The following is an 11,364-nucleotide window of genomic DNA, read 5'->3' as shown; positions in this document are numbered from 1 at the left end:
CCCTAGTTTCTAGGATCTAATCTTCATCTTCATCACCTACCATAGGGCTGGCCAAACCTCCCTCTTTCCATACACATCATGCACCTTCAAGATCACCATAGCTCCTAGGAGGATCTTGCACATTTCAATCCATAGCTTCCGCACCCTTGATCATGATTCCGAGAAGAGCTCCATGAATTTGCCATCAAAAACAATTTTCCATATAATTAGAATCTTCTTTAGTAATTTGAAATTTGAAATGTGAATGGACTCAATTTGTTTTTGTCTTTTTTTTTATGGATTCAAAATATCCATATTCTTTTTCATGCATATTTTTAATTCACATGATGTGAGTTGATTTTAGGATTGCACATTTTTATGGGTTACTATTTTACTTATGATTTTTTAGAATAGCAATTATGGTGAGAAACCCAAAGAAAATTCCCACTGGACACAGACTTAACCAAGTGGTTAAGTAAGTGTGAAAGTTCACTTCTAAAGGGCAAAAAGGAAAATACAACTATGGTGAAGAAGATGATGATAGCTTGCAGAAATAAATGAACACAAGATGAAGATGACAAGGTAGAAACCGAAATTAAAAGAAAAATATGAGAATATAGAAAGAGGAATGAAAGGTGGCATAAGAAGAAAACAAAAGATAAAAGATGAAGGGGTGAAGAAAGCTTATGGAGAAGGGGTAAGGAATCACGCCACTTGGAGGATGGGTTACTCCAAGATGAGTGGTGAAGAGCCGCCACTTGAAGTGCACACACACTCAAGATAAGACCCACAAAGGAGAGCACTCAAGTCTCACTAAACACTCTTGCAAAGTTTCTTTTCTATTTCAAAATTCAATGTGTCAATACATGAGGGAAGACACCCTTTATATAGGGAGGAGTGACTTGGAGAGCAAGATGAAGGGAAGGTAGAAAAGGTAAGGATGAGTGGCGACCCTAGGATTTGACCAAGGTCAATGTCGCCTCTAAGCCTAGTTTCTAAAAGCTAAGGTTGCCCTTCCTAAACCTAGGTGCTCATAGGGCTTGGCACAAGCCCAAGTTGCTAAGCACACTACTATTTATTCTATATGAAACCTAATCTACTGAAATTCTTTGTCATGCTCTGGGTCATCCTTTGGGAAGGTTGGACTAGTTTAGGAAATGTTCCATCTCTCAAGTCTTCATCAGGTTCAAACCAGTAGCACGAGGCATTATGTGCATGATCTAATACTCGAAAAAGTTGTAGTTGTATCTCTTTTTGGTGCCTTCAATGATTACTAGGTAGTGTCAATGGTGTTCACCTCTTCCACTATATGCAACAGATTTATCACCAATTAATCATATGTAATATACAAAAGAGTGTTACAATGTATGGCCTAAACAAGAGGGGGGTCAATTGTTTTCGCAAGATATTCTTAAAGATTGGAAGTAGAGTGAAAAGATCTGTAAAATCAATCAATTGATTTATTTGTTCAACTGAATTATTTTACAAATTAACAGTTCTTTAAGAAATTGTAACCAATTGTTTTATCGAAACAACTGACTGTTTAATGCAGCAGAAAACACAGAACTATATAAAGCAGTTTAACAGTGTAAGGAAAGAGAGATTCACAAAGATTTATACTGGTTCGCTCTTAACCAAGAGCTACATCCAGTCCTCAGCTAATCACTTAGAATTCACTATGGAGTCAAAACCAAATTACAAAACCACACCAAGAATGTTGATCTTAAACCCCTCAAGAACAGATAACACTCTTAACAACACCAAAGTTTCTAATACCACTTTGTGAAACTATTTTACACACAATACAATATTTAAAATAAGGAAATAGAGTACACATAGGCTTTACCAAGTAGTAGAACAATTGAATAGAAAACCCAGATTCCTACTTCACACACAAGCAATGATCCAAGACTCCAAGAATGAGTAAAAGCTTTTTTTATCTTCTCTTGAAAATGTTTTTGATGAAAATCTCTTCTTCTTTTTCAAATGAACAAAAACCAATCTTTATATAGACTTTAAAAAGTGGTTAAACCGTTTAATCATTAATTGAAACAATTAAAATCATTTAAAAATAGTTTGAAAATCTATAACAAAATTTTGTTAAAAACACTTGATTGATTTTCAAAACAAACTGATTGGTTTCTTTTTTTATTAAAGACTGCACATAAAACAACCAGTTCAATTATCGAAATAACCAACTATTTTGTATTTACATAAAGGACAGTAGAAAACAAATCATTTTTAAAACTTTTTAAAAACACTAAGTGTAATTCAATTGGTTGTCACGATAAATCAACAGGTTAAAAAACTTGTTGTAGTCACCAAACTTTGAATATAAACTTTTTCAACTGATTTAAAACACGAAACTACTAACTGAAATTAACATAGATTTGAAAACCAAATCTTTCAAAAGAGATTTAGAATCAAATGAAATTGGATCATAACTAGGTGTAATTAACAACTCAAAATCTACTAAACAACACACACACAATAACAAATCCTTCAAGTCTTCAAAGCTTGATTTGAAAATCATCAAAGCAACCTTGTTCCACAAATAGGCCTTGTTTTTCTATGCCTTAGAAGATTATTTGTAGTGAATGTCTTCATCTTTTGTCTACCCAAATGATTCATGCAGAGCACAAGTCTAAATCAAGATTACTTGACATACACGCTAAAGTTGTTTTGGTTCAACAATGATCGTAACACAAGCTTATGTTGTATAACCTCTGTTTTTACTTTGTTTTGGTGAGTATAAAGTTATCTTACCAACTATCAAGATGTTGCTTGAATCATAGATTGGCATTTAATATTGTATGGAACACATTTAATGCACCTCTATATCCATACTAGACAAATGGAAGAAGATGAAGCTATTTGAGTTCAAAATCTCTCAACGGTGAGAAGGGGATTTGTAATGAATCTTTCTTCAAGCTCTATATAAAGCTATCATTTGAAGAAGAAGAAAGAGAAGTGGTTGATTGTTAAGTGATAAATCGTATCAAAATCTTTTTGCGACCTTAAAAGTTTTGTAGAAGAACATTGTTGTATTCATATAACAAATTAGAAGAAAATGCATATATTTTAATTAATTATTTAAATGTTTTAATCGATTATTCTCAAAGACAAGTTAAAAACAAATTTGTCTATTCCCTATTTTAATCCATTATCCACACTGATAATCAATTATCCTATTCTAGAAACATATGAAGAACAAATTAATGGGTTTCATAAAACATTAATCGATTAAAACAAACTTAAAACCCTTTTTTACATATTTTAAGCTTTCAAAAACAAGTTTAATGGTTGAGATTAAGATTAGAATGTGTATCAAACTGAAAATCTAGTGATTACCTTATGTGCAAGACTCACAAACACATGCAATGAAAGTTATAAAAATCAATACAACTTCAACATTGTCTTCTTAAAACATCATCAAAACAACTTCTTTATAAGACTTTACTTTACTCTTCAAGTCCAACAATTTGTATATGTCAAAAGACGTTATCACTCTCTAGTGAGTAAACTCTTCTGATCTTTGTGTCACATCTTTATATAAACTTTGTTTGTTTAACGATAAATGGTTGCCTTCTGAAAAATATTCAATGTTTTAGCTAAAAGTGGTTGTTGTCCAAACAATAATCTATATTGGTAAGGAGTGACTGCAATCTGAACATACTTAGTGTGTTAGTCAGGAGTAACTAAGGTCCAAAATATATTTAGTGTTTAGTTAAGGATGATTGCATTCCAAACAATACTCAGAACTTTTAGCTAAGAATGGCTAAGTGTTCAAACAATATTTGAGTTATTAGCTAGGAATGATTGTGTTCCAAATAATACTCAATTTGTATCTTACAATAATAGCTTGTATAGTGAAACCCAATCACTTGATTGAGAATTGAACGTAGTTTGCACTAATAGACTAACACATAAAATTCAGAGAGCAACTTTTTCTTTCCCGTGTCCTTGTTTATTGCATATTACTGCATTAATAAAATAAATAGAAATTAGCAAACTAATATAAAGAAATATTTTTTGATAGACTTTTTGTCAACCAAAAATTATTGTGTGACTACTTGCGATTAGACGATATATTACGAAAATTACAAAAAAATTTAAAACACAATTCAACTCTCCCTTGCTTTATAACTTGTTTTACACCACAATCATGAACATTTAGAAGTATGAAGTTGTTATTATTGTTTATATCTTGAACACATTTCTAAATAAACTTATTGTATGATAAAATACTTCAAGAAGATAAGAGTGAAAGGAGACATCAATGAGACACACCTTAAATTTTATTGGATAAAAAAAATATGTACAAGTTTTCAAACCAATTGAAAAAGAAACTAGATGATAAAAATACATTTTATTGGTTGCAACACGAATATATGACGAAAATTAGATATAGGTAATGAGAATTAAATAAAAAATGATTAGATCATGTTGTATAGAAGAATGAGATGAGAGAGTTAACAAATTTGCCAACATATAAAAGGGTTAATAGAATGGAGAAGTGCACAAAACAAATTACAATGATAATGAAGAAATTGACCGCTTTAAAGTATGGTACTTGCAAAAATATATAAAGAAAGGCTAAAATGGATTATTTCAAGATATTTTATCCCATTGAAAAATTAACCACAATTCATATGATTATTTCTTTTTTTATTAAAAATAATTGAAAATATATCAAATAGATCCTAAATGAACTTTTTTAATGGTATTTTGGAAGAAGTAAATCTCGAACAACTTGTAAAATATGTAGTCAAATGAAAAGAAAAAAAAGTATATAAATTGAAAAAATTCATAGAATCTTGTAAATTTTACAATAAATGTCCTAAACATATTAATATATAATTTAAGATATGAGCAATGATTATCCATAAAAAATAAAGATAAATTATTATTATACTAAAAATAAAGTAAATAATACAAGTTTGAGAAGAAATTAAAAACTATAAATCAAACTTATCATATAAAAATTGGAAAACAACTTTGAAGAATCCAAAAGCGACTAAATAGAATTCAATGATTACAATTCTAAATATATTGCATTAACTTCGAGTATTTTATCATATTGATTTGTTTTGGGTGAATTCTAAGATGAAGAAGCAAGCCAAATAATCTATAGGAGGACTATGATTATTAGTCATTAAATTAATTACTAAAATATTTAAGTGGTTAAGATTAAAATTGAATAATTGTTAAATAAGCAAAAAAAAAGAAATTCAAAAAGTAATATTTTCAATTAATATTGGTCAAAATTATATTTTTCAAAATTTACTAATATTAAATTTACTAACATCAATAATCTTTTTTAATTAATATGGATTCATTCTATTCTCTATTATTTTTTATGGATTGACGTATGCGAAATTACATTTTCTTTAACTTAGACTAATATATAAATCTAGAAATCAAGGATGTCTAATATATAAGGCTGATATTAAGAAGTCCTATGAAAAAATGATAATAGAAATCAACAGAGTGCATCTTCTACTGATTTAATAAGTTTTTCCTTGTAAGAATATATTTGAAAAAGTATTATATTTAAAACAGTAAATAATATTATTAAGATGTAGTAAAAACGGCTGATAAATAAATATTAGATGGAAAACATAATAAATGTGTTCATACTCCTAAATTATATAACCATGAATCCAAAACTGTGGGAGAGTCTGGCGACAGATACATCCGACGGTTAATAAGAACACATCGCAGGAGTCTTGGATGTAGGCGTGAACTCCATTGTGTACTCTGTCACATCAGATTGTGACGCACGCTCTTCCTTGTTTCTTTTGTCGTCGCAACTTACAATAACCAAATTTAAAATAAAATTCTGTTGCACCTTCAGTCTCCACAACTCACGCCATTTTGCTCATCTTCACCTTCCACGCTCGTCTTTCTACTATTGAGTAACCCTTCTCTCTCTATCTATCTATTTAACTTCTCCTCCGTCTGCGGTGGCGCTGCCTCCGCCTCCGCCGGACGTGTTTCAGATCTATATATCGATATTGGAGTTTGCTTTTATATATTTATAATACTCTGATTTGTGGATAAATCTCTTTTTTTTTTCAGTGTTTTGGATTTTCTTTTGTTCTTCAATTGTGTTTTTGTGGAATTGTAGATCTCCTTTATATCTGTCGAAAGCTATCTATTTTGGCGATTGAAGCTGTTCGATCGATGCTTATCTGAATCCTGAAATGGAGTGGTAGTTTAATCGATCTTGATCTGGTTCCGGCGATGGAATAGTTTCTGTGTTAGTTGTGTGGTTTAGTTTAAGTGTTTGACAACGTTGTTCGGGTAGCTTGAAGCTCTGTTTCAACCAGGGGCACTACTGTTGTTTAGCGTTGGTTGAAGTGAAATTTGCCGTGATTTGAAGACTGTGGAGTAGAAGCTTCATTTGAAATGCCGGGCTTTAGAGCGAAAATTAGGATTGGAATTTTGATTATTGTGGTCGTAGGGATTTGTCTCGCTGCTTTATATGGTTTGTTGAAGCCTATTTCGAATGGATGTATAATGACCTACATGTATCCGACTTATATTCCTATTTCATCTTCGGAGAGCATTTCGCCTGTGAAGTATGGCTTGTACTTGTACCACGAGGGATGGAAAAAGATTGATTTTAAGGAGCATCTTAAGAAGCTTAGTGGTGTGCCCGTGCTTTTCATACCAGGCAATGGTGGCAGCTTCAAACAGGCAAGGTCCTATTTCTTCTTGTTCCGATTTAGGCAAAGTTGGTTTGGTTACTTGTTTAGTTCTGGGTTAAACTATTCCAACATGTTAACTAAATATTGGATTATATGGTGTAAAAATGAAGAATGGGAAATATTAATTATTATTGCTGGGTTTGAGTAGTTTTAATGCTCTGAAGATGTTCTTAAACATTTGGGGTATTTGGGAGTAAGTTGATTTAGTTGTTATAGATTGATTTGAGAGTGGTTAATGTAGTTATGTAGTACGATGACATGTAAATCTGCATATCTAGTTTGCTTTTTTCAAAGTTTGAGGTATGCTCACTTGTTGGACAAGGTTTCTGATTTGAATCTAGATTCTAGGGTTACTTGTTTCTCAGTTCATTCTTGAAAGGTTTTCTAGCTCGAGTTTGTGAAATTCCTTTGGGCACGGGAATGTGGCTTCCTTTTTATTTATGAAATTGAAAACAAGAAAAAGAGAATAAAAAGAAGAAAAAATGGAGAAATATGGCATAGATGATTTAGGAAACTAACTTTATTGTTGGTAATGATTTTTGGATCAGTTATTTCTGTCAAGGCATTTTTTATTTCATCACATTTTGTACCATTGCCCCACAAAGTTTTATATTTCTGTTAACATTTTCTGTTAGTTGTATCCACTTTATAGGTGCGATCATTAGCAGCCGAATCTGATAGGGCATATCAGAATGGTCCCCTAGAGCGTTCATTCTACCAAGAAGCTTCCCTAAGAGCTGAAGAAGGAGGTGTAGATATAAATTTATCTGGTTTCCAATTACCCAGCCAGTATACCAGCAGGTTGGACTGGTTTGCTGTTGATCTTGAAGGTGAACATTCTGCCATGGATGGTGCGATTCTTGAAGAGCACACTGAATATGTTGTATATGCTATACATAAGGTATCACTTTTATTATTAATAGTTTATATCCAAGGGAAGAAAATGAATATTGGAAAATATAACCTGGTTGTAATTTTAACTCTTGAGATGGTTTATTTGTAGTTTGTAGATCACCAATCTGTTTTGAATTGAACTTGTGATCATTGTTATGGGCTCAGCCTGTTCATACTAATGGTATAAATAATCTCATTAAACTGAGAATTTGTTTCTTATTATTGATTATCAACATCATTAAAATCTAATGAACTATGTGATTTGTTAGAATGACAGTTAAACACTCAGCTCTACAAATCTCGAGTCTTGCTATATCTTAGTGCTAGTAATTTTTATTATTTCTACTTTTAGTCCATCCTATGGAAGGGAATAAACTAGGTTAGTAACATTCTTCTCTGTTTTCAAGTTTTTCACCTTAGACTTTATAGTTTAGTGTTATCTCATGAATGCTGTGACTTTTTAGAATGATATAGTTAAATCCTCAGCCCTGTAAATGTTTATTTAGTCTTTCTATGTATCAGCACTAGTAAACTTTATTTATTTCTTTTACTTTTTTACCATCCTGACCATGTGTGTAAAAATAAGCAATTACAAGTATTAATTTTGGAAGGGGAAACAAACCAAGGAGAAGAGAGAGAACTCCAAGATTCGGAGGATATATAGACTACAAAGAATTATATTTATCCATGTATACATTTTGGGGTTAAATTCCAATTCAATTAAAATTTGGGGAAAATTAGTAGAAACCAATGTTATGGTGCTGATAGATTGTGGAGCATCCCACAATTTTGTATCTTCTAAGTGGGTGCTGGAAAAACAATTACCCATGACAGAAAGGACAGCTTACACTAGAAAAATAAAGTCTAATGGGGTATGCAGGCAACTAATACTTCAAATCCAAGGGTTAAAGATTCAGCAGGATTTCATATTTGATTTTGAGGAGAGTGGATGTAGTTCTGGGAAGGGAATGGCTAGCAAGATTGGGGGAGATTAGAGCTAACTTCAGGGATCTCACCCTGAAGGTTTCTACTCGTGAGGGAATCAGAGTATTAAGGGGTGAACCAACAGTGTCCAGAACTTCAGCTTCTTTACAGGATGAAGGCCAAGGATTTTTCTTGGAATGCAAAGAATTAGTTAAAGAATATGATTTCCAGAACAAAATTCTCAAGGAAATAGAGAAGGTTCTGTATTCAAGGAACCTCGGGCTGACTCTAACAAGGAGATAGGATCATGCTATTATGTTGAAGGGGCAGAGATTCCAAATCTTAGGCCATACAGGTACCTCATATTTCGAAAAATGAAATAGAATATTTTTTGGCAGATATGTTAATTATGTGAATTATAAGGCCAAGTGTAATTCCCTACTCTAGCCCAATGCATTAAATAAAATCACAGTTCAATGAGTTTCCAATTCTCATAATTGATGAGTTGTTGGATAAACTAGGAGGAGCCATTATTTTTCCAAACTGGACCTTAAATCCGGGTACCATCATATAAGAATGAAGACATTCCCAAAGTGGCTTTCAAAACCCACAATGGGCATAATGAGTTTGTGGTGATGCCCTTTGGGCTAAGAAATGCTCCCGCAACCTTCCAATAACTCATGAGTGAGGTACAATGTACTTATTTGAGGACATTTGTCTTTGTTCTTTTTGATGATATATTATCTATGGCAAGAGTGAGGTGAAGCATTTTCAAGTGGTACTACAACTATTGATAGATCACAAGTCTTTTGGCAACATAAAAAGATGTAGTTTTGGACAGAAAGAATTAGAGTACTTAGGTCATATTGCTTCAACCCGAGGAGTACTTTTGGTCCAACAACTTCCTTATAATATATAATATAATTAACTAGAGTAATGATAAAAATATAATAATATTTGAAAATATGAAACACTATTTAAAAATAATATATAATATGATTACTGGTTCAACATGTTGTCTCCAGTGAAGATAATTCGAGTCATCAAGTTTTTCAGCTATGGAAGTTGGAAACAACTGCTAAGCGGGAGCCATTATTACTCTGAAGTAGTTATTAGCATAATAAAAAATAGGTGTCAGGAACAATTTTTTGGTAAGTAGTTTTTAGGAAGGGAGAGACCAAGCTCTTGACATCTTGGGAGCCTTAGTACTCAATCAATCTTCAGTGTAATTTGTATTCCCGTATCAATTCAATTGAATAAATTCAGTCCTTATTCTTATACCAGTTGGTGTGTATCAACTTTCTTCCTTATTAAAATAATGCAGCTTAAAAAAGGATTGACCAAGTGACTTCGTGTTGAATTCCATCCTTGTGATGGTAAACACAGTGGTATGGACACACACTCATTGGGTAGTACTAGGTACTGACTTGATTGCATTGTTAAAGACATGCATGGGCCTTCAAAGGCCAACACCTTAGTAAAAATGTCGTCATACAAACCACCCAAAAGAAACCTGTATATTGTTCATCATATAGTTGAGGAACCTAAGCCATGAGGACCTTGAAGGCCTTTACATATTCATGAACACTATTGGCATGATGGAGTTTGAGTTGAGCAATGGGTTACATTGTTAGCTATCACCATAACAATCGAGAAGAGTGTCTTTAACGGGTCTCAATGGATTTGGGGATCAACATTGCAGAGCACTTTGAACCAATGCCAAGTCATACCTTCCATATGAGCAAGGGAAATGCACAGTTTTGGGGGGTGGGTGTTCTGAACAAAAAGGCAGATCTCTGCCTTGGCCAACTGCCGTACAAGGTCACTATTGATGAAGGAGGGGAGTTCAATGCTCTTGGAATGCAGCGAGATGTCGTCAGATGAAAAATTATTGTCTGCGGCGGAATGACGATGTGATCTCATTGAGCCGAAAAAAGTTTATGGGTCTCATGTAGCTCATCACACATAGTAGACATGGACATAGAGAGTTCGTTGATAGAGAAGACAAGTTTAGTGGTCTTGGTGGAAATAGATGAGTCATGGTAATGTAGATGGAGCTTGAGGTCAGCCTCTACGGTGTCAAGGTGTTGAGAAGCCATCCCAGCGCACATAAGTGGAAGAGATAGAGCTCAATGGAAACACCAATGATATGTTGTTATGTGTATCTAGTGCACTTCAAGAGAAAATGGATATAATAGAAGCTATAGAAGAGGAAAGAAAATGCTACTGGGAGCCTAGCTCTTCCAAGTGATAGAAATTCTCTTTACTCCCAAATTGTATTAGTGATCCAGTGGAAAGAAATAGATGAAATATATTTCTGAGATATCTTACAAATGTGATTACAGTCTCTATTTATAGACTGTTTTACAACCTAATTAAAGAAAGAAATAATAGACAATGAAAGCCAGAAATAATGAGTGTTTAAAGTTGTACAAATCAAATAAAATCAAATAAAATCAAATCACTACCAAATCTGTCCTAATAAATATAAAATGGAATCTGCACTTAATTATAACATAATTCTCCTGATTATGCAACACTCCCCCTCAAGTTGGTGAATGTATATCTATCATTCCCAACTTGCAAGTAAGATCTTCGAATTGTTTTGTGGAAAGTCCCTTAGTAAACATATCTGCCAATTGGAGTCTTGAAGGGATGTACTCAGTGGCTATAAGACCATCATCCAACTTCTCTTTAATAAAGTGTCGGTCTATCTCTACGTGCTTTGTTCGATCATGTTGAACCGGATTGTGTGCAATACTGATAGCGGACTTATTATCACATGCCAAACCCATAGGAGCTTCATATTTTATTTTTAGGTCATCAAGTATAATCTTCATCCATAAGAGTTCAC

General features: G+C 32.9%; 1 protein-coding gene across 14 annotated transcripts in view; it reads left to right on the top strand.

The window, feature by feature from the left end:
• The first annotated feature begins 5,609 nt into the window (after positions 1–5,609).
• Positions 5,610–11,364, top strand: part of LOC137827005 (GPI inositol-deacylase) — a 39,169-nt gene continuing 33,414 nt past the window's right edge. For 6 of the 14 annotated variants that reach the window (XM_068633184.1, XM_068633183.1, XM_068633181.1 and 3 more), the window contains exons 1-3: positions 5,659–5,897; positions 6,110–6,681; positions 7,345–7,593. In XM_068633184.1, the coding sequence (XP_068489285.1) occupies positions 6,391–6,681; positions 7,345–7,593 (540 nt within the window). In that variant the 5' untranslated portion in view covers positions 5,659–5,897; positions 6,110–6,390. Of the gene's footprint in view, positions 5,898–6,109; positions 6,687–7,344; positions 7,594–11,364 lie in introns of all 14 variants that reach the window. The other 8 variants (XM_068633191.1, XM_068633190.1, XM_068633189.1 and 5 more) reach the window with 3 other exon arrangements.

The sequence above is a fragment of the Phaseolus vulgaris genome, chromosome 8, assembly GCF_000499845.2.
Source record: "Phaseolus vulgaris cultivar G19833 chromosome 8, P. vulgaris v2.0, whole genome shotgun sequence".
In the NCBI taxonomy this organism is placed as follows: Eukaryota; Viridiplantae; Streptophyta; class Magnoliopsida; order Fabales; family Fabaceae; genus Phaseolus; species Phaseolus vulgaris.
Note: the sequence above shows the minus strand (reverse complement) of the source record. Positions and strands in the feature narration are given on the sequence as shown.